At 47.2% G+C, this 23151-nt stretch overlaps 1 protein-coding gene across 4 annotated transcripts in view; it reads right to left on the reverse strand.

Moving 5' to 3' along the window:
* The window catches only part of LOC134343979 (heme transporter FLVCR2-like), a 250933-nt gene that overhangs the window by 31515 nt on the left and 196267 nt on the right, over positions 1 to 23151 (reverse strand). For all 4 annotated transcript variants that reach the window (XM_063043005.1, XM_063042996.1, XM_063043023.1 and 1 more), the window contains exon 9: positions 5952 to 6010. In XM_063043005.1, coding sequence (XP_062899075.1) covers positions 5952 to 6010 — 59 coding nt within the window. The remainder of the gene's footprint in view (positions 1 to 5951; positions 6011 to 23151) is intronic.

The raw sequence follows: 23151 nt of genomic DNA on the forward strand, positions 1-23151 counted from the left end.
ATGCACTTTGGTGGAAGAAATAAATGGGCAGACTATTAAACATAGAAAATAGGTGCAGGAGTAGGCCATTCGGCCCTTTCAGCCTGCACCGCCATTCAGTATGATCATGGCTGATCATCCAACTCAGAACCCTGTACCAGCCTTCCCTCCACATCCCCTGATCCCTTTAGCCACAAGGGCCATATCTAACTCCCTCTTAAATATAGCCAATGAACTGGCCTCAACTGTTTCCTGTGGAAGAGAATTCCACAGATATTATTTAAATGGGGAGAGAATTGAAAATGCAGAGATGCAAAGGGACTTAGGAGTCCTTGTTCGGGATACCCTAAAGGTTAACCTCCAGGTTGAATAGGTGGTGAAGAAGGTGCATGCAATGTTGGTATTCATTTCTAGAGGTATAGAAAATAAGACCAGGGATGTGATGTTGAGGCTCTATAAGGCACTCGCGAGACCACACTTGGAGTATTGTGTGCAGTTTTGGGATCCTTATTTTAGAAAGGATATACTGATATTGGAGAGGGTTCAGAGAAGAGTCATGAGAATGATTCCAGGAATGAACGGGTTACCGTATGAGGAACGTCTGGCAGCTCTTGGGCTGTATTCCCTGGAGTTCAGGAGAATGAGGGGGGATCTCATAGAAACATTCTGAATGTTAAAAGGCCTGAACAGATTAGATATGGCAGAGTTATTTCCCATGGTAAGGAAGTCCAGGACAAGAGGGCACGACTTCAGGATTGAAGGACGTCCATTTAGAACAGAGATGTGGAGAAATTACTTTAGTCAGAGGGTGGTAAATCTGTGGAATTTGTTGCCATGAGCAGCTGTGGAGGCCAAGTCATTGGCTGTATTTAAAGCAGAGATAGATAGGTTCTTGATTAGCCAGGGCAACAAAGGGTATGGGGTGAAAGCAGGGGAGTGGGGATGACTGAAAGAATTGGATCAGCCCATGATTAAATGCCACAGCAGGCTTGATGAGCCGAATGGCTACTTCTGCTCTTATATCTTACGGTCTTAAGGTTTTAAATGCCCTAATTCTGCTTCTTTGTCTTATGGTCTAATGGTCACATCTGTTTAAGTCATAGCATAAGAGTTGATAAATCTCCAGGGCCAGATGAGATCTGACCCATGTTGCTACAGGAAGCAAGGTAGGTGATAGCTGAGGCCTTGACAGAGATTTTAACATCCTGCCAGCCAAGATTGAGATGCCAGAAGATTTGAGGGTCACTAATGATGTTCCTTTCTTTAAGAACATTAAGAACATAAGAAATAGGGGAAGGAGTAGGCCATCCAGCCCATCGAACCTGCCCCTTCATTCAATAAGATCATGGCTGATCTGTCCGTAAACTCAGCTCCATCTACCTGCCTTTTCCCCATAACCCTTAATTCCCTTACTATGTAAAAACTTATCTGCCGGCAACTGTTTCTTAAATATATTTATTGAAGAAGCCTCAACTGCTTCCCTGGGCAGAGAATTCTGGGAAAACAGTTTCTCCTCATCTCCGTCCTAAATCTTCTCCCCTGAATCTTGAGGCAATGTCCCCTAGTTCTAGTCTCACCGAACAATGGAAACAATTTTTCTACTTCTATCTTATTTATCCCTTTCAAAATTTTGTAAGTTTCTATAAGATCCCCTCTCATTCTTCTGAATTCCAGAGAGTATAGTCCCAGGCGACTCAATCTCTACTCATAGGTTAATCCCTTCATCCCCGGAATCAATTTGGCGAACCTCCTCTGCACTGCCTCCAAAGCCAGTATATCCTTCATCAAGTATGGAGACCAGAACTGCACACAGTACTCCAGGTGCAGCCTCACCAGTACCCCGTATAGTTGCAGCATGACCTCCCTGCTCTTGAATTCAATCCCTCTAGCAATGAAGGCCAACATTCCGTTTGCCTTCTCAATAACCTGTTGTACCTGCAAGACAACTTTTTGCGATTCATGAACAAGCATTCTGAAGTCCCTCTGCACAACAGCATGCTGCAATCTTTCACCATTTAAATAACAGTCTGTTCTTCTATTATTCCTTCCAAAGTGGATGACCTCGCATCTACCAACATTGTATTCCACCTGCCAGACCTTGGCCCATTCACTTAACCTATCTATATCCCTCTGCAGACTCTCCACATCCTCTGTACAATTTGCTTTTCCACTCAGTTAGGTGTCATCAGCAAATTTTGCTACACTGCACTCAGTCCCCTCTTCCAAGTCATCAATGTAAATGGTAAACAGCTGCGGGCCCAGCACCGACCCCTGCAGCACCCCACTCACCACTGACTGCCAACCGGAGAAACACCCATTTATCCAACTCCCTGCCTTCTATTGGTTAACCAATCCACTATCCATGCCAATACACTTCCTCTGACTCCATGCATCCGTATCTTATTTATAAGTTTCTTGTGCGACACCTTATCAAACGACTTCTGGAAATCCAAGTATACGACATCCACCTGTTCCCGTCTATCCACTGCACTCATTCTGTCCTCAAAGAACTCCAGTAAGTTTGTCAAACAGGACCTGCCCTTTCTGAATCCATGCTGCGACTGTCTAACAGAACCACTCCTTACTAAATGTTTCGCTATTTCTTCCTTAATGACAGCTTCAAGCATTTTCCCGACTACAGATGTTAAACTAACTGGCCTATAGTTGCCTGTCTTTTGCCTACTTCCTTTTTTAAAAAGTGACGTGACAATTGCTGTCTTCCAATCTGTCCAGACCTGCCCAGAGTCTAGAGAGTTTTGATAAATGATTACCAACGTGTCTACTATAACCTCTGCCAATTCCCTCAGCACCCTGGGATGCATCCCATCAGGACCAGGGGACTTATCTACCTTCAGGCCCTCTAGTTTGCTCATCACTATCTCTTTAATAACAGTGATTTTTTTGAGGTCCTCACCTCCCATTTCGTCCATAACATCCTTCTTTGGCATATTAGATGCGTCCTCCACCGTGAAGACCAACACAAAATAGTTGTTCAATGCCTCAGCCATTTCCTTATCACCCAATATCAATCTCCCTTCTCGTCTTCCAAGGGACCTATGTTGACTTTAGCCACCCTCTTCCGCTTTATATATTTATAAAAACTTTTGCTATCTGTTTTTATATTTTGTGCTAATTTACTTTCATACTCTATCTTCCCTTTCCTTATTTCTTGTTTCGTTGTTCTCATTGCTTTTTAAAGTTTTCCCAATCCTCCAGTCTCCCACTACTCTTTGTGACTTTGTACACATGAGCTTTTAATTTGATATTATCTTTTATATCTTTAGTTATCCAAGGCTGGCTCTCCCCACACTTACTGTCCTTACTTTTGACTGGAATATATTTCTGTTGAGCACTGTGAAAAATTTCTTTGAAAGTATTCCACTGTTCCTCAACTGTCTTACCAAATAGCCTGTGCTCCTAGTCTACACTAACCAAATGCTCCCTCAACCCATTGTGGTCTCCATTGTTTAGGCATAATACACGAGTTTTAGATCTAACTATTTCATTCTCCATCTGAATGCGAAATTCAATCATACCATGATCACTCTTTCCAAGAGGATCTCTGACTAAAAGATTGTTAATCTTACCTGTCTCATTGCACAGGACTAGATCTAAGATAGCATTTTCCCTTGTAGGTTCACTAACATGCTGCTCAAGAAAGCCATCACGGATGCATTCTATGAAGTCCTCCTCAAGACTACCTTGACCAACCTGATTCACCCAATCTATGTGGAAGCTGGCGTGTGGCCAAGTGGTTAAGGCATTCGTCTAGTGATCTGAAGGTCGCTAGTTCGAGCCTTGGCTGAGGTGGCGTGTTGTGTCCTTGAGCAAGGCACTTAACCACACATTGCTCTGCGACGACACTGGTGCCAAGCTGTATGGGTCCTAGTGTCCTTCTCTTGGACAACATCGCTGGCGTGGAGAGGGGAGACTTGCAGCATGGGCAACTGCTGGTCTTCCATACAACCTTGCCCAGGCCTGCGCCCTGGAAACCTTCCAGGGCGCAAATCCATGGTCTCACGAGACTAATGGATGCCTATTAAATCAATGACAACTGCCGTTCCATTCTTATAAGCCTCAGTTATTTCTTGGTTAATTGCCTCTGCCACTGTAATATTTTTATTAGGTGGCCGATAGACAACTCCCACCAGTGATTTTTTTTTCCCTTTACTTTTCTTAATCTCTACCCAGATGGACTCAACATTCTGCTCTGTAGATCTTATATCGTCTCTCACAATCGCCATGATCTCATCCCTAATCAAGAGCGCCACCCCACCTCCTCTGCCTTCCTGCCTATCTTTGCATATTACCTGATACCCTTAGATATTTAATTTCCAGTCATCTCCATCTTGCAACCAGGTTTCTGTAATGGCCACTAAATCATATGCCTTGGTACTGATCTGTGCCACAGGTTCACTAACCTTGTTTCTAATACTACGGGCACTTAGATAAACTGCCCTTATACTCATTGTCCTTTTAGAATCTAGTGACCTATGTGATTTTTGTTTTTTACTTTTATGCTCTCTACTCTCACTTTTTTCTTCACTAAGACTAGCTTTGGTCTCTGGTCTCTGCATCACTTCTCTCTTCTTTTCTGTGTGGGTTCCCATACCCCTGCCATGTTAGTTTAAAGGCTCCAAAACAGCACTAGCAAACACTCTCCCTAGGGTATTGATCCCAGCCCTGCCCAGATGTAGACCGTCCGGACGGTACTGGTCCCACCTCCCCCAGAAGCAGTTCCAATGCCCCAAGAATCTGAAACCCTCCCTCCTGCCCCACCACTGAAGCCACATATTCATTCTAGCTATCCTGCTATTCCAACTCCGGCTAGCACGTGGCACCGGTAATAGTCCTGAGATTATTACCTTTGAGGCCCTACTCTTTGATTTATCTCCTAGCTCCCTAAATTCAGATGTAGGACCTCATCCCGCTTTCTTCCTATATTGTTAGTACCTACATACACCATGACAGCTGGTTGCTCACCCTGCCCTTTCAGAATGCCCTGCAGCCTCTCTGAGACATCTCTGACTCTTGCACCCGGGAGGCAACACACCACACGGGAGTCCCATTTGCAGCCACAGAAGCTCCTCTCTATTCCCCTTACCATAGAATCCCCTACCACAACAGCTTCACCACTCTTCTTCCTGGCCTTATGCGCAGCAGAGCCATCCTTGCAAAGAACAGCAGGGATAATCAAGGTAACCACAGGCTGGTGAGTCAAACACCACTGGTGGAGAATACAGTAAGGACTCCACTATTTATTTGTAAGGATATATTTCTTAGTGTAATTTATATATTTTATCATTATGCATTACACTGTACTGCTGCCACAAAACAACAAATTTCATGACATATGCCAGTAATATTAAACCTGATTCTTATTTTGGATAGGATTTTTGTCCACTAGGAAAGTCAATGGCTGATCAGAGTTAGTAGTTATCTGTTTGTGCAGAAAAATCCTGTCTCTGATTATAAGAAGGACGTAGAGAATTTGGAAAGAGTGTAGAAGAGGTTCGCCAGGATGCTGCCTGCACTAGAGAGTGTTAGCTATAAGGAGCGGTTGGACAAATTGAGATTGTTTTCTCTGGAGTGTTGGGGAGTAAAGGCAGATTTGATAAAAATTAAGATTATGAAAGATTTAGAAAGCCAGTATCTCTTTTTCCCAGGATTGAAATGTCTAAGACGAAGGGGGTAAGTTTAAAGGCGATGTGCAGGGCACAGAGAATGGTGGGTGTCTAGAATGCATTGGCAGGAGTGGTGAAGGCATTTAAGAAGCTCTTAGACAGGCAAATGAACGTGCGGAGACTGAGAATATTGCTGGGACAATCATGGCGTTCCTGTGAATTGGGAACAACCAATCAGCAATTCCTGTCCACAGTACCCTTTTGGAAAGGATGCCAAAGAAAGTGGTTTCCCCAACAGAGAAAGATTGTGCATGCAGGTGTACGAGGACTGAAGCAGAGTTTACTCACGGACTCCTCTCTCGCATGCATGTTTGCCTTCTGTCTCCTGAGATCCGATTTAATTACAGCTGTCAAATGTGAAGAATGACATCGTTAGTTCCTTCTCACCACTTTTCATTTGCATTTTCATATTTTCTTTCACTAATTGTAATCAGGATTGATTGAAGTAAAAGAAAGTGCAAATCAGGGGGCACCTGCACTGAAAGGTAATATTAACTGAAGTATCTTAGCTCTGACGTAACGGTCACTTGCTCTGCCCCTCGCCCCATAAATACCACCCAACATCTAAAGATGTTGTGAAAGAGTGTAAGAGTCACGTCTCACACCAGTCCTGTGACCTGGCAACACCATTAACAAAGTCATTCACTTCCAATAGCAAACTCTCAGCTGCTAGGGAAAGCAGAAAATGACAGTGGCAATCAGAGATTGGAAGCAAGAGAAGAGGAGACTCTCACAGGTTGGCGAATGTGCATTCAAAACCAGCGCTGGACAGGGTTTCAGCTTTGAGCAGTGGCCAATCAGATTGAGATTGATTAGCAAGAGCAAATAAACATAAGGCACAGGCATTGTTAGAGTGAGGATTTGAGGCTTTAGCGCTTCAAGGATTCAGCGAGGAGAGGATTGAGTGAGAGAAGGCAAAAAGCGAAAGGTAGTGTTTTTTCAGTTTAGTTATTGTTTCCTTCTTTATATTTGCTCAGTTAGAACCGTAGAGATTCCAGGTAGGATAGTGAAATGCTCCTTTTGCAGGACATGGGAAGGCAGGGAGACCTCCAGTGTCCCTGACCACTTCACCTGCAAGAAGTGCATCCTGCTGCAACTTCTAACTCTGTGTTACGTTGTTGGAGTTGGAAGTGGATCATTTGGCAGGCTAACAGGGTGATAAACAGGACATATGAAGAAATAGTTACACCCAAGGTGCAGGACACAGGAAACTGGGTGACAGGAAGGGAAAAGCGGTTAAATAACCAGTGCAGTGTACCCCTGTGGCCATCCCTCTCAACAACAGGTATACTTTGGATACTGTTGAGGGTGGGGGAATGATCTAGTGGAGGGAAATGTTCTGTGACTTAGAAGGAAAGGTAGTCGGGGAGAGCGGGGGAGAGGGGAGGAGAGGTGAGCTGTGGGTGGTAGGGGGAATGCATTAGATAGGTGAACAGAAAGTTGGTTCCGTGGACGAGAATGAGGTTCCTGGATGGCACGTTGCCTCCGGGTGCCAGGGTTCAGGACATCTCGGATCGATTCCTCAGAATTCTTAAGTGGGAGGCTAAGCAGCCAGAGGTGATGGTCCATATAGGTTCCAATGACAAAGGTTGGAAGAGGGACGAGCTTCTGCAAAGACAGTGCAGGGAGTTAGGTGCAAAGTTAGAGGTCAGGACTCCAGGGTTGTGATCGCAGGATTGTTACTTGTGCCACGTACTAGTGAGGCCAGGAAAGGGTAGAGGGATTGTGTAGGAGGAAGGATTTCATATTTTTGGATCACTGGGCTCTCCTCCAGGAAAGCTGTGACCTGTACAGAAGAAATTTTACTCTGTACGATATCCAGTTACCTGTAGTGTCATCAAATGTATCAATCTTTCTCTTTTTATAGTTATTATCACCCACTATTCACTGTTTATCAACCCATGAATTCTTCCATTTCAGTTTTTTAACTCGACTGTTTCTGTCCCTTTAAAAGAAACATGTGCTGCGTTGCGCTGTGTTTTTTAATTTACCTTTTCTCATGGGCATATAAAAAATCTTAACACCTTGTGTTTGTTTTAAAAGTACCTTAGTGCCACTGCTGTACTTGTAACTCCAAACATAAAAGTAATTTAACGGAAAAAAGAGAGAGTCCAAAATGCAAGTCTAACTCAGTTTTACATGATCCCGATCCCGATCCCTCCATTTCCTGCATATTCATGGGTCTATCTAACAACCTCATAAATGCCACTGTGCTATTTCACTCACAGAGGCTTGAGTGAGAGAAGGTGAAAAAGTTGTATGTAGATTGCTCAGCTAGGACAGTAGAGATGCCAGGGAGGGTAGTTGAATGCTCTTCTTATGGGACATGGAAAGGCACGGAATACCTGGGAGGACTGCAGACAGCTGAAACTTCTAACACTCCACATTAAGGAGTCGGAGCTGGAACTGGATGAACTCCAGATCATTCAGGAGGCTGAAGGGTGATAGAGGAGTAGTTACACCCAAGGTACAGGACACAGGAAACTGGGCAACACACATAAAATGCTGGAGGAACTCAGCAGGCCAGGCAGCATCGATGGAAAACAAGTACAGTCGAAGTTTTGGGCCGAGACCGAGATAAGGTGGATGATCTTGTTGCACTATTACAGATGGCCAGGTATGATGCTGTGGCCATCATTGAATCGTGGCTGAAGGATGATTCTAGTTGGGAGCTGAATGTTCAAGGTTACATGTTGTACCAGAGGGACAGGAAGGGAGGCAGAGTGGGATGACGTGGCTCTGCTGGTGAAGAGTGGCATCAAATCAGCAGGAAGCTGTGACACAGGATCATAAGATGTTGAATCCTTGTGGGTTGAGTTAAGAAACTGCAAGGGTAAGAGAACCCTGATGGCAGTTATATACAGGCCTCCCGACAGTGGCTGGGATGTGGACCACAGATTACAATGGGAAATAGAAAGGGTGTGTCAAAAGGGAAATGTGATAATTCATGGGGAACTTCAACATGCAGGTCGATTGGGAAAATCAGGTTGGTAATGGATTGCGACAGTGAGTTTGTTGAATGACAACAAGATGACTTTTTAGAGCAGTTTGTCGTTGAGCCTATTAGGGGAACAGCTATAGTGGATTGGGTATTAAGTAATGAATTAGAAGCGATTAGGGAGCTTACGGTAAAATAACTCAGGAGGCAATGATCACAATGTGATTGAGTTCAACTTGAAGTTTGGTAGGGGGAAAGTAAAGTCTGATATAAGAGTATATCAGTGGAGTAAATGAAATTACAGTGGTATGAGAGAGGAGCTGGCTAAAGTAAATTGGAAGAGACGCTGGCAGGGATGACAGCACAGCAGCAATGGCGTTCATTTCTAGGGAAAATGAGGAAGGTGCAGGACAGATGTATTCCAAAAACAAAGAAATACTCAAATGGTAATAGTACCACTGTGGCTGACAAGGGAAGTCAAAGCTAATGTAAAAGCGAAAGAGAGGGCATACAACAAAGCAAAAAAGTTAGTGGATGAAGAGGATTGGGAAGCTTTTAAAACCTACAGAGAGCAACAAAAAGAATCATTAGATGTGGAAAGGATGCTTTCCGTTGTGGGGGAATCTAGGACAAGAGGGCACAGCCTCAGGATAGGAGGGCGTCCATTTAAAACAGAGATGCGGAGACATTTCTTTCACCAGAGAGTGATGAATTTGTGGAATTTATTACCACAGACAGCTATGGAGACCAAATCGTAGTGTGTATTTAAGGTAGAGCTTAATAGGTTCTAGATTGGGCAAGGCATCAAGTTCTTTTAAGAGACTCCTGGATAGGTATATGGAGCTCAGAAAAATAGAGGGCAATGGGTAAAAATAGGTAATCTCTAAGGTAAGGACATGTTCAGCGCAGCTTTGTGGGCCAAAGGGCCTGTATTGTGCTGTAGGTTTTCTGTGTTACAGGGAGAAGGCTGGGGAGTGGGGTTGAGGGGAAAAAAGGATCAACCACGATCCAATGGCAGGGCAGACTTGATGGGCCAAATGGCCTAATTTTGTACCTATGTCTTTTGTCTTATGGTCTTAATTGCCTTGTCAGCCATGGTTGCCTTCCCGTTTCATTTGAGAACAACTTCTTCTGTGGGACATACCTATTCTGTGACATATCTGTCCAGTGACTAATGGTGTTCCACAGGGGTCGGTGTTGGGACCACTTCTTTTCTATGCTGTATATAAATAATTTAGATGTTGGAATAGATGGCTTTGTTGCCAAGTTTGCAGATGATATGAAGATTGGTGGAGGGGCAGGTATTATTGAAGAAACGGGTAGGATGCAGAAGGACTTAGACAGATGAGGAGAATGGGCAAGAAAGTGGCAAATGAAATACAACGTTAGAAATTGCATGGTCATGCATTTTGGTAGTAGAAATAAACATGCAGACTATTTTCTAAATGAGGAGAAAATCCAATAATCTGAGACACAGAGGGACTTGGGAGTCCTTGTGCAGAACACCCTGAAGGTTAACTTGCAGGTCGAGTCGGTGGTGAGGAAGGCAAATGCAATGTTAGCATTCTTTTCAAGAGGTCTAGAATACAAGAGCAGGGATGTGATGCTGAGGCTTTATAAGGCACTGGTGAGGTCTCACCTTGAGTACTGTGAACAGTTTTGGGCCCCTCATCTTAGAAAAGATGTGCTGGCATTGGAGAGGGTCCAGAGGAGGTTCATAAGGATAATTCCAGGAATGAAAGGGTTATCATACGGGGAATGTTTGATGGCTCTGGAACTGTACTCACTGGAATTCAGAAGGATGAGGGGGGGGATCTCATTGATCGAATGTTGAAAGGCCTAGATGGAGTAGATGTGCAAAGGGTATTTCTCACGGTGGAAGAGTCTAGGACAAGAGGGCACAGCCTCAGGATAGAGGGCACCCTTTCAAAACGGAGATGCAGAGAAATTTCTTTAGCCAAAGGGTGGTGAATTTGTGGAATTTGTTGCCACATGCAGCTGTGGAGGCCAGGTCGTTGGATGTATTTAAGGCAGAGATTGATAGGTTCTTGATTGGACATGGCATCAAAGGTTACCAGGAGAAGGGCAGGAACTGGGGTTGAGGAGGAGAGGAAAAAAAAGGATCAGCCATGATTGAATGGCAGACTAGACTCGATGGGCCAGATGGCCTAAATCTGCTCCTATGTCTTATGGTCTTATCCTGCACCTTGTGAACTATTCCCAGCAACTTCAGCCATCTCTACCCTATCATTATCCCCGCCAGTATCCTCCTTCAATCCACCTGGGCAAACTTATAGAAACATAGAAAACCTACAGCACAATACAGGCCCTTCGGCCCACAAAGTTGTGCCGAACATGTCCCTACCTTAAAAATTACTGGGGTTACCCATAGCCCCCTATTTTTCTAAGCTCCATGTACCTATCCAAAAGTCTCTTAAAAGACCCTATCGTATCCATCTCCACCATCGTTGCTGGCAGCCCATTCCACGCACTCACCACTCTGACTAAAAAACTTACCCCTGACATCTCCTCTGTACCTACTCCTCAGCACCTTAAACCTGTGTCCTCCTGTGGCAACCATTTCAGCCCTGGGAAAAAGCCTCTGACTATCCACACGATCAATGCCTCTCATCATCTTATACACCTCTATCAGGTCACCTCTCATCCTCCGTCGCTCCGAGGAGAAAAGGCCGAGTTCACTCAAGTCAAGTCAAGTCACTTTTTATTGTGGCTAATGTAACCCCACTTTTTAAAAAAGGAGAGAGAGAGAAACCGGGGAATTATAGACCGGTTAGCCTAACGTCGGTGGTGGGGAAACTGCTGGAGTCAGTTATCAAAGATGTGATAACAGCACATTTGGAAAGCGGTGAAATCATCGGACAAAGTCAGCATGGATTTGTGAAAGGAAAATCATGTCAGATGAATCTCATAGAATTTTTTGAGGATGTAACTAGTAGAGTGGATAGGGGAGAACCAGTGGATGTGGTATATTTGGATTTTCAAAAGGCTTTTGACAAGGTCCCACCCAGGAGATTAGTGTGCAAACTTAAGGCACACGGTATTGGGGGTAAGGTATTGATGTGGATGGTGAATTGGTTAGCAGACGGGAAGCAAAGAGTGGGAATAAACGGGACCTTTTCAGAATGGCAGGCAGTGACTAGTGGGGTACCGCAAGGCTCAGTGCTGGGACCCCAGTTGTTTACAATATATAGTAATGACTTGGATGAGGGAATTAAATGCAGCATCTCCAAGTTTGCGGATGACACGAAGCTGGGTGGCAGTGTTAGCTGTGAGGAGGATGCTGAGAGGACGCAGAGTGACTTGGATAGGTTGGGTGAGTGGGCAAATTCATGGCAGATGCAATTTAATGTGGATAAATGTGAAGTTATCCACTTTGGTGGCAAAAATAGGAAAACAGATTATTATCTGAATGGTGGCCGATTAGGAAAAGGGGAGGTGCAACAAGACCTGGGTGTTATTATACACCAGTCATTGAAAGTGGGCATGCAGGTACAGCAGGCAGTGAAAAAGGCGAATGGTATGCTGGCATTTATAGCGAGAGGATTGGAGTACAGGAGCAGGGAGGTACTACTGCAGTTGTACAAGGCCTTGGTGAGACCACACCTGGAGTATTGTGTGCAGTTTTGGTCCCCTAATCTGAGGAAAGACATCCTTGCCATAGAGGGAGTACAAAGAAGGTTCACCAGATTGATTCCTGGGATGGCAGGACTTTCATATGAAGAAAGACTGGATGAACTGGGCTTGTACTCGTTGGAATTTAGAAGATTGAGGGGGGATCTGATTGAAACGTATAACATCCTAAAGGGATTGGACAGGCTAGATGCAGGAAGATTGTTCCCGATGTTGGGGAAGTCCAGAACAAGGGGCCACAGTTTGAGGATAAAGGGGAAGCCTTTTAGGACTGAGATTAGGAAAAACTTCTTCACACAGAGAGTGGTGAATCTGTGGAATTCTCTGCCACAAGAAACAGTTGAGGCCAGTTCATTGGCTATATTTAAGAGGGAGTTAGATATGGCCCTTGTGGCTACGGGGATCAGGGGGTATGGAGGGAAGGCTGGGGCGGGGTTCTGAGTTGGATGATCAGCCATGATCATAATAAATGGTGGTGCAGGCTCGAAGGGCCGAATGGCCTACTCCTGCACCTATTTTCTATGTTTCTATGTTTCTATAACGGCTGGTACAGAACATAGTAAAAATGAGACAATGTTTTTCAGGACCATGGTGCTACATGAAACAATACAAAAACTACACTGAACTACATAAGAAAAAAACACCACAAACTACACTGGACTACAGACCTACCCAGGACTGCATAAAGTGCACAAAACAGTGCAGGCATTACAATAAATAACAAACAAGAGAATAGGCACAGTAGAGGGCAGTAGGTTGGTGTCAGTCCAGGCTCTGGGTATTGAGGAGTCTGATGGCTTGGGGGAAGAAACTGTTACATAGTCTGGTCGTGAGAGCCTGAATGCATCGCTGCCTTTTTCCAGAGGGCAGGAGAGAGAAGAGTTTGTATGAGGGGTGCGTTGTGTCTTTCATAATCCTGTTTGCTTTGCGGATGCAGCGTGTGGTGTAAATATCTGTGATGGCGGGAAGAGAGACCCCGACGATCTTCTAAGCTGTTGAGATTCACTCAACCTATTCTCATAAGGCATGCTCCCCAATCCAGGCAACATCCTTGTAAATCTCCTCTGCACCCTTTCTATGGATTCCACATACTTCCTGTAGTGAGGCGACCAGAACTGAGCACTGTACTCCAAGGGGGGCCTGACCAGGGTCCTATATAGCTGCAACATTACCTCTCGGCTCTTAAACGCAATTCCACGATTGATGAAGGCCAATACACCATACACCTTCTTAACCACAGAGTCAACCTGTGCAGCTGCTTTGAGCGTCCTATGGATTTAGACCCCAAGATCCCTCTGATGCTCCACACTGCCAAGAGTCTTACCCTTAATACTATATTCTGCCATCATATTTGACCTACCAAAATGAACCACTTCTTATCTGGGTTGAACTCTATCTGCCACTTCTCAGCCCAGTTTTGCATCCTATCAATGTCCCACTGTAACCTCTGACAGCCCTCCATACTATCCACAACACCTCCAACCTTTGTGTCATTAGCAAACTTACTAACCCACCCCTCCACTTCCTCATCAAGGTGTGGCGACCCACTTTCTGGCACCCACGAACCGGCTTACGAAACAGCGCGCGCAGGCAGAGGGCCGGCAGCAAAAAGGGCGCCAGGCCATCTTCACCAGCAGGGGGAAAATCCCGCGCGCAGAAAGGGTCTGGGAATATGCATTCCCCACAGTAGTCCCGCCCAGGGAGGGCGGGAACGGGAAGGCTTTAAAGCGGGCCGCAAAGTTTGAATAAATCTCTTTCATCGCAACTCTAACTCACCGACTCTGTGTGGTTATTCTAGCGCTGTGTGTAGCACATCGCTACAATTGGTGACCCCGACGGCCCAAACGATATTTGGACCAGAGATGGCCGACGCTGCATCTGTTCACGCAGTTTCGTTAAAACTGCCAAGCTTCTGGACGCTGCGACCCTATTTATGGTTTGAACAAGCAGAAGCACAATTCCACATTCGGCAGATAACCTTGGAGTCCAGTCGCTACTACCACGTGCTGAGCTCCCTCAACCAGGAGACTGCTGCACAAGTTGAGGAGTTTATACAGTCGCCCCCGGAGGACGGCAAATACACAGCATTCAAAGCCCTGCTCATAAGGACTTTCGGACTCTCACAGCGCGAACGAGCACGCCGCTTAATGCACCTGGATGGTTTGGGAGACAGGCCGCCGTCAGCATTAATGAACGAGATGCTGGCCCTGGCTGAAGGACACAAACCCTGCCTCATGTTTGAGCAGGCATTCCTAAAGCAACTGCCCGAGGACATATGCCTGCTGCTGTCTGACGCAGATTTCAGCAATCCCCGGGAGGTGGCGGCCCGAGCAGATGTGCTGTGGAATGCCAGGAAAGAGAGAGGGGCATCCGTCGCACAGATCACCAAGCCGCGTGCCCAACGACAGACCAGACCAGGCCCGGCAGCAGAGCCCAACGAACAATGGTGTTTCTACCACCAGCGGTGGGGCACGGAGGCCCGCCGCTGCAGACCACCCTGCAAATTCCCGGGAAACGCCAGGGCCAGCCGCCGCTGATGGCTACGGTGGCTGGCCATCAGGACAGCCTCCTGTACGTCTGGGACAAGCAGTCAGGACGCCGATTTTTGGTCGACACCGGAGCGGAGATCAGCGTCTTACCTCCAACGAGTTATGACACCCGCAACAGAGAACCAGGACCCACCCTGAGGGCCGCTAATGGCAGCACAATACGAACCTACGGCACCCGCACGGTGCGGCTACAGTTCAGCTCCAGCCGGTTCACGTGGGACTTCACACTGGCCCCCGTGGCCCAACCACTGCTGGGGGCAGATTTTCTACGAGCCCACAGCCTGCTGGTCGACTTGCAAGGGAAGCGATTAGTCCACGCCAAGACTTTTCAAACGTTCTCCCTGGGTGAAGCACAGTTGCCAGCCCCATACCTGGACTCCATCACGCTGTCCGACGATGAATTCACCAGGGTCCTGGCAATTTCCCATCAGTACTGACACCGTAGTTCACGGCAGCCATGCCCAGACACGGAGTACAGCACCACATCCCGACCCAGGGACCACCCCTCCACGCCTGTGCTCGAAGGCTTCCCCCGGACAAGCTCCGACTGGCGAAGGAGGAGTTCAAGAAGATGGAGGAATTAGGGATCATACGACGGTCCGACAGCCCATGGGCCTCCCCCCTTCACATGGTGCCCAAGGCAACGGGGGGCTGGAGACCATGCGGTGACTACCGCAGACTCAACGAGGCTACAACGCCAGACCGCTACCCTGGGCCGCACATTCAAGACTTCGCAGCAAACCTACACGGCGCAAGGATCTTTTCCAAGGTCGACCTCGTCCGGGGATACCATCAAATCCCTGTACATCCGGACGACATCCCCAAAACAGCACTTATCACCCCGTTCGGACTTTTCGAATTCCTCCAAATGCCGTTTGGTCTAAAGAATGCCGCACAGACTTTCCAGCGGCTAATGGACGCGGTGGGACGTGACCTGGACTTTGCATTCATCTATTTGGACGACATCCTCATAGCCAGCAGTAGTTGGCAGGAGCATCTGTCCCACCTCCGCCAGTTCTACTCCCGCCTGAGTGAATTCGGCCTTACAATCAATCCAGCCAAATGCCAGTTCGGACTCGACACCATCGACTTCCTGGGCCACAGGATTACTAAAGACGGGGCAACCCCGCTGCCCGCCAAGGTAGACGCGGTCCGCCACTTCCCCCGACCCAACACAATCAAAGGCTTGCAGGAATTCGTGGTATGGTGAATTTCTACACCGTTTCCTCCCCTCAGCAGCCCGAACCATGCGCCCCTTGTTCACTCTAATGTCGGGTAAGGGTAAGGACATTACCTGGAACGAAGAGGCCGCAACCGCTTTCGTTAAAACCAAAGAAGCCTTGGCAAACGCCGCGGTGCTAGTGCACCCCAGAACGGACGTTCCTACTGCCCTCACGGTGGACGCATCCAACACAGCAGTCGGTGGAGTGCTGGAACAACTCATCGAGGGTCGCTGGCAACCCCTGGCGTTGTTCAGCAAACACCTACGACCACCCGAACTCAAATACAGTGCTTTCGACCGGGAGCTATTGGCACTATACCTGGCAATCCGGCATTTCAGTTACTTCTTAGAAGGGAGGCCCTTCACCGCGTTCACAGACCACAAACCGCTTACCTTTGCGTTCACTAAGGTGTCCGACCCCTGGTCGTCCCGCCAGCAGCGACATCTGTCCTACATCTCCGAGTACACGACGGACATCCGGCATGTCTCTGGAAAGAACAATGTCGTGGCAGACACACTTTCCAGACCTACCATACAGGCCCTGTCCCAGGGGGTGGACTATGCAGCGCTGGCAGAGGCACAGCAGGCAGACGCTGAGATCTCCAGTTACAGGACTGCAGTCTCCGGTTTGCAGCTCCAAGACCTCCCCGTAGGCCCAGGTTAGAGGACCCTACTATGTGACGTAGCTACTGGCCAACCCCGCCCCGTCGTCCCAGCAGCCTGGCGCCGGCGGGTGTTCGAATCCATTCACAACTTAGCGCACCCCTCCATCAGGACAACTGTCCGGCTGGTCTCCAACAGGTTCGTGTGGATGGACTTCGTAAACAGGTCAGTGAATGGGCCAAAACGTGTATGCAGTGCCAAACGGCCAAGGTGCAGCGGCACACCAAGGCTCCATCGCAGCGGTTCGAACCCACCCGCCGGAGGTTCGACCACATCCATGTGGATATCGTGGGGTCCCTGCCAGTGTCACGAGGAGCGCGGTACCTCCTAACTATGATAGACCGGTTCACCAGATGGCCAGAGGCAGTCCCGCTCAGCGACACCACCTCCGAATCCTGCGCCCGAGCACTGATCGCAACCTGGGTAGCCTGCTTCAGGATACCGGCCCACATTACCTCCGACAGGGGCGCCCAGTTCACCTCCAGCCTGTGGTCAGCTATGGCCAGACTTTTAGGAACACAGCTACACCACACAACTGCCTACCACCCACAGTCGAACGGACTAGTGGAGCGCTTCCACCGTCACCTGAAGTCGGCTCTCATGGCCCACCTGGAGGGGCCTAACTGGGTGGACGAACTTCCCTGGGTCCTGCTCGGAATCCGCACGGCACCCAAAGAGGATCTACACACCTCGTCGGCCGAGTTGGTGTACGGCGCGCCCCTGGTCGTCCCAGGAGAGTTCATACCAGCCCCAAGGGGGCAAGAGGAAGAACCCACAGCAGTCCTGGACAGACTACGGGAGAGGCTCGGTAACCTGGCCCCCATGCCCACTTCACAGCACAGATAGAGCCCGACCTGCGTAACCAAAGACCTGCAGAACTGTAAGTTTCTTTTTGTACGACGGGGCGGACACCGGGCACTGCTGCAGCAGCCCTACGAGGGGCCGTTTAAGGTGATCAGGAACAACGGGTCCACATTCGTGCTGGACATTGGGGGGAGAGAGGAGGTTTTCACGGTGGACCGACTCAAACCGGCCCATGTGGACTTGGCGCAACCGGTCCAGGCTCAGGCACCGCGGTGCAGGGGCAGACCTCCCAAACAGAGGCCGATCCAGACTGTGGACATTGGGGGAGGTATCGCCGGTTCTGGGGGGGGGGTTATGTGGCGACCCACTTTCTGGCACCCACGAACCGGCTCACGAAACAGCGCGCGCAGGCAGAGGGCCGGCAGCAAAAAGGGCGCCAGGCCATCTTCACCAGCAGGGGGAAAATCCCGCGCGCAGAAATGGTCTGGGAATATGCATTCCCCACAGTAGTCCCGCCCAGGGAGGGTGGGAACGGGAAGGCTTTAAAGCGGGCCGTGAAGTTTGAATAAATCTCTTTCATCGCAACTCTAACTCACCGACTCTGTGTGGTTATTCTAGCGCTGTGTGTAGCACATCGCTACAAAGGGTTATTTATAAATATCACGAAGAGTAAGGGTGCCAGAACAGATCCCTGAGGCACACCACCAGTCACCGACCTCCATGCAGAATATGACCCATCTACAACCACTCTTTCCCTTCTGTGGGCAAGCCAGTTCTGGATCAACAATGCAATGTCCCTTTGGATCCCATGCCTCCTTACTTTCTCAATAAACCTTCAATGGGGTACCTTATCAAATGCCTTGCTGAAATCCATATACACTTTCTTGAATAAGAGAACAACATCTGCAACCCACCAATCCTCTGGAACCTCTCTCGTCCCCATTGATGATGCAAGGATCATTGCCAGAGGTTCAGCAATCTCCTCCCTCGCCTCCCACAGTAACCTGGGGTATATCTCTTTCGGTTCCGGAGACTTATCCAATTTGATGCTTTCCAAATGCTCCAGCACATCCTCTTTCTTAATGTCTATATGCTCAAGCTTTTCAGTCCGCTGTAAATCATCACGACAATTGCCAAGACCTTTTTCTATAGTGAATACTGAAGCAAAGTATTCATTAAGCACCTCTGCTATTTTCTCCAGTTCCATACACACTTTTCCGCTGTCACACTTGATAGGTCCTATTCTTTCACGTCTTATCCTCCTGCTCTTCATATACTTGTAGAATGCCTGGGGTTTTCTTTAATCCCGCTCACGAAGGCCTTCTCATGGCCCCTTCTGGCTGTCTTAATTTTATTCTTATGTTCCTTCCTGCTAGCCTTATAATCTTCTAGATCTCTATCATTACCTAGTTTTTTGAACCTTTTGCAAGCTTTTCTTTTCTTCTTGACTAGATTTTTAACAGCCTTTGTACACCATGGTTCCTGTGCCTACCATCCTTTCCCTGTCTCATTGGAACGTACCGGAGGATTGGAGGGTTGTGGATGTTGTTCCCTTACTCAAGAAAGGGAGTAGAGATAGCCTAGGAAATTATAGACGAGTGAGTCTTACTTTAGTGGGTGGTAAGTTGATGGAGAAGATCCTGAGAAGCAGGACTTATGAACATTTGGAGAGGTATAATACGTTTAGGAATACAGGTGTCCCCCGCTTTTCGAACGTTCGCTTTATGAAACCTCACTGTTACGAAAGACCTACATTAGTTCCCTGTTTTTGTTTTCAGATGGTGTTTTCACTGTTACGAAAAAAATTCAGCACGCAGGAAAAACAGTGCGCGCCCCGAGCAGCCGCTCTCCCCAGGATTCAGAACTGCTTTGCTTTAACACGTGCCTGTGAGCAGCCATTTGCAAGATGAGTTCTAAGGTATCAGAAAAGCCTGAAAGAGCTCGTAAGGGTGTTACACTTACGGTAAAACTAGACATAATTAAGCGTTTTGATTGTGGTGAACGAAGTAAGGACAACGTGAGTTTGGCTTGTGGAAGCTGGTAAACGTGATGTTGAAGAGGTTTTGGCATCCCATCACCAAGAACTGACAGATGAAGAGCTGATGCAATTGGAAGAAAAAAGGATTACAATCGAAACCGAATGAGTAATGATAAAGTATGACTTTAATTTTGAAAGGGTACGTTGGCTTAGGGGATATTTGCAGGATGGTTTGAGTCCTTATTAAAGAACTGTGTGGTAGAAAAACGTGCGAGGCTCAGCAGTCAAGCAAGCCTTCCACATCAGCCACTGCAGACGACGAACCTCGATCTTCAACATCGAGGTGGGCAGAGAAAGAAGAAGATGAGTTGCCTGCCCTAATGGAAACAGACGACAAGTTGACACCCCAGTGTCCCACCACCCAAACCCCCAGGCCACGGACAGATACCGGTTTGCGGAGAATACAACAGTAGCCGGGAGACACACAGCACATCTTTAAGAAAAAAGCCGAAATAAACATGCTAATTAATTAGGTTCCGCAGACACAAAAATTGTCGTCCCAGATCAGAGACGACGCAATCGGAAATTGGCACTGATCTGGGCCAACAATTAAGTGTCGGGCGGCACCTAATTAATTAGCTTGTTTATTTCGGCTTTTTCCTTAAAGATGTGCTGTGTGCCTCCCGGCTACCGCTGGGCCCCTGCGTGCCTCGCGGCAATGTATCGCTCGGCGGCCTGGAGGGTGGGGGCCACTGCACCACCCAACCTGCGACGACTCAGCCTAACACACCATCATCAGTGTGCTCAGCAAAGCTGTCTTCCCGATTCCGGTAAGTGATACTACACTGTACATACATTATTTCTACTTTATATAAGCTGTGTATTTTTACGTGTTATTTGATATGATTTGGCAGCTTCATAGCTTAAAGGTTATTGGAGAGCTCTTGCGCCATGTCTTTGCCAACAGCGCTTGCGTGAGATTTTCTGCTGAGAGTGCTTGTGTGAGATTTTCGCTACGGAGAACAGTTCAGTAATGATTATGGAAAAGTATTTCTACTTTATATAGGCTGTGTATTTATCATATCATTCCTGCTTTTACTATATGTTACTGTTATTTTAGGTTTTATGTGTTATTTGGCATGATTTGGTAGGTTATTTTTGGGTCTGCGAATGCTCACAAAATTTTCCCATATAAATAAATGGTAATTGCTTCTTCGCTTTACGACATTTCGGCTTACGAACCGTTTCATAGGAACACTCTACCTCCGGATGGCGGGGGAAACCTGCAGTCAGCATGGCTTTGTCAAGGGCAGTTCGTGCCTTATGAGCCTGATTTAATTTTTTGAGGATGTGACTAAACACATTGATGAAGGAAGAGCAGTAGATGTAATGTATATGAATTTCAGCAAGGCATTTGATAAGGTATCCCATTGAAGGTTTATTGAGAAAGTAAGGAGGCAAGGGATCCAAGGGGGCATTGCATTGTTGATCCAGAACTTGCTTGCCCACAGAAGGCAAAGAATGGTTGTAGACGGGTCATATTCTGCATGGACGTCAGTGACCAGTGGTGTGCCTCAGGGATCTGTCCTGGGACCCTTACTCTTCACGAATTTTATAAATAACCTGGATGAGGAAGTGGAGGGATGGGCTAGTAAGTTTGCTGATGACACAAAGGTTGGGGGTGTTGTGGATAGTGTGGAGGGCTGTCCGAGGTTACAGCGGGACATTGATAGGATGCAAAACTGGGCTGAGAAGTGGCAGATGGAGTTCAACCCAGATAAGTGTGAAGTGGTTCATTTTGGTAGGTCAAATATGATGGCAGAATATAGTGTTAAGGGTAAGACTCTTGGCAGTGTGGAGGATCAGAGGGATCTTGGGGTCCGAGTCCATAGGACACTCAAAGCAGCTGCACAACTTGACTCTGTGGTGAAGAAGGCGTACGGTGTATTGGCCTTCATCAACCGTGGGATTGAGTTTAGGAGACGAGAGGTAATGTTGCAGCTATATAGGACCCTGGTCAGACCTCCTGTTTATTTCTGCCTCTGCCTCCCGAATGATCTGAAGTTCATCCAGCTCGAGCTCCAGTTCCCTAACTCGGTTTGTCAGGAGCTGCAGCTGGATGCACCTTTTGCAGGTGTAGTCATCAGGGACGATTGTGCTCGCCCTGACTTCCCACATCCTGCAATTGGAGCACTCGACTGCCCTAACTGCTGCCTCCATTACCTACTCCTAAGGTAATTAATTTATGGTTATATGGTTAAATATAGATCTTTTGAAAATATCTGAATTGATAAGGGGGGGCAAGAATGGGGAAAAAGAATGGAGCTTAAGAGAGCATCACTGCAGAGCCTATGGACGAGAGAGGTGCAATGCACAGCTCTCCTACCTGAACGCGTGCTAGCGAGGTTGAGGCGAAGCAGCAAATACGATAAAAATTCTGGAAGAGATACGGGGATTCCAAAAAGACATAAAACAGCAACTCAGTGATATCAAGTCAGAGCTCACCAACGTCAATCAGAAAATAGCAGTGGCAGAGACTCGAATTGAGAAAGTGGAAGATCGCGTGCAAAACGTGGAACGGATACTAAGTAAGACGATAAAAATATTAAATCAACAAGAAAGTAAACTGATTGACCAGGAGGGAAGATCACGACAGAAAAATATCAGGATATACAATGTTCCTGAAGGAGTGGAGGATTTGTCTATGATAGAAAGTTGCTGCAGGACGCACTATAGCCCCCCCGGGCCACCCTCAGGGTCGCTCGGCTCGCTGTCGTCTAGGGAAACGGCCTCAGCCCCGGCAAACTGGGTAATAGTTTGTGTGGATGCTGTGTGAGGTACCCCACCCCGCCCAAATAACAGGCAATACACCAGATATGATTAAATGATATACAGTTTATAGATATTACTGGAACTATATAATTAAAAGAGAATAAAATATAAAAGGAAAATAAAAGGCGCCACACTTATCAGTCCTTTCGTGCACAAAAACCGTTGGAGCTCAAGAACCTTCTTCTTCACCCTACGACCCCCTCGGATCACCTCGACCGGCCGCCTGGGACCAACAACGGTGGTCGACCAGACGCTCCACACAAGTCCGTCTCCGTCTCCTCGCCGAATGTCCTGCTCGGGGTCCAACCCCGTTAGCGGACTCACAGCACCTCGTCCATCCTCTGTCTCACTCTCCCGCCTTCTCCCCCAAAACCCCACGCATACAGTATCTTTAAATACACCAAAAACATAACAACTATCCCAATTGGTTAATAGCATTCTCTTATCACACTCTAAAGCAAAAAACAAGCTGCTAGCGCAAACTTTCTCAACGTTTAACACAACAAAGCCGCATTCCCCAGATTAACATAACAAAGATGCCATTTTATTTAGCCTCCGCAGTAACATAAAAGTCGAAACCCCCTTACATATGTATATATGTGTGTGTGTGTGTGTATATATATATATATATATATAAATAAAATATGGAATACACAGGGAAATCTTTTCTGTGTAATGGACATAGACTTTTTCACTTACTTTTATTGGGTACTGTAATGGGGGCCTCCAACTCAAAGGAAGGAGGGGCTATCCTCCACGGCTAGACGTTTCCTCTAGCTCAACCCAGGGTCATCTACTAGAGACCTCAGCCTTGGAATCACACCTTCGTTGCCTTTTTAAAAAATTATTTG

The sequence above is a fragment of the Mobula hypostoma genome, chromosome 1 (assembly GCF_963921235.1).
Source record: "Mobula hypostoma chromosome 1, sMobHyp1.1, whole genome shotgun sequence".
Lineage (NCBI taxonomy): Eukaryota > Metazoa > Chordata > Chondrichthyes > Myliobatiformes > Myliobatidae > Mobula > Mobula hypostoma.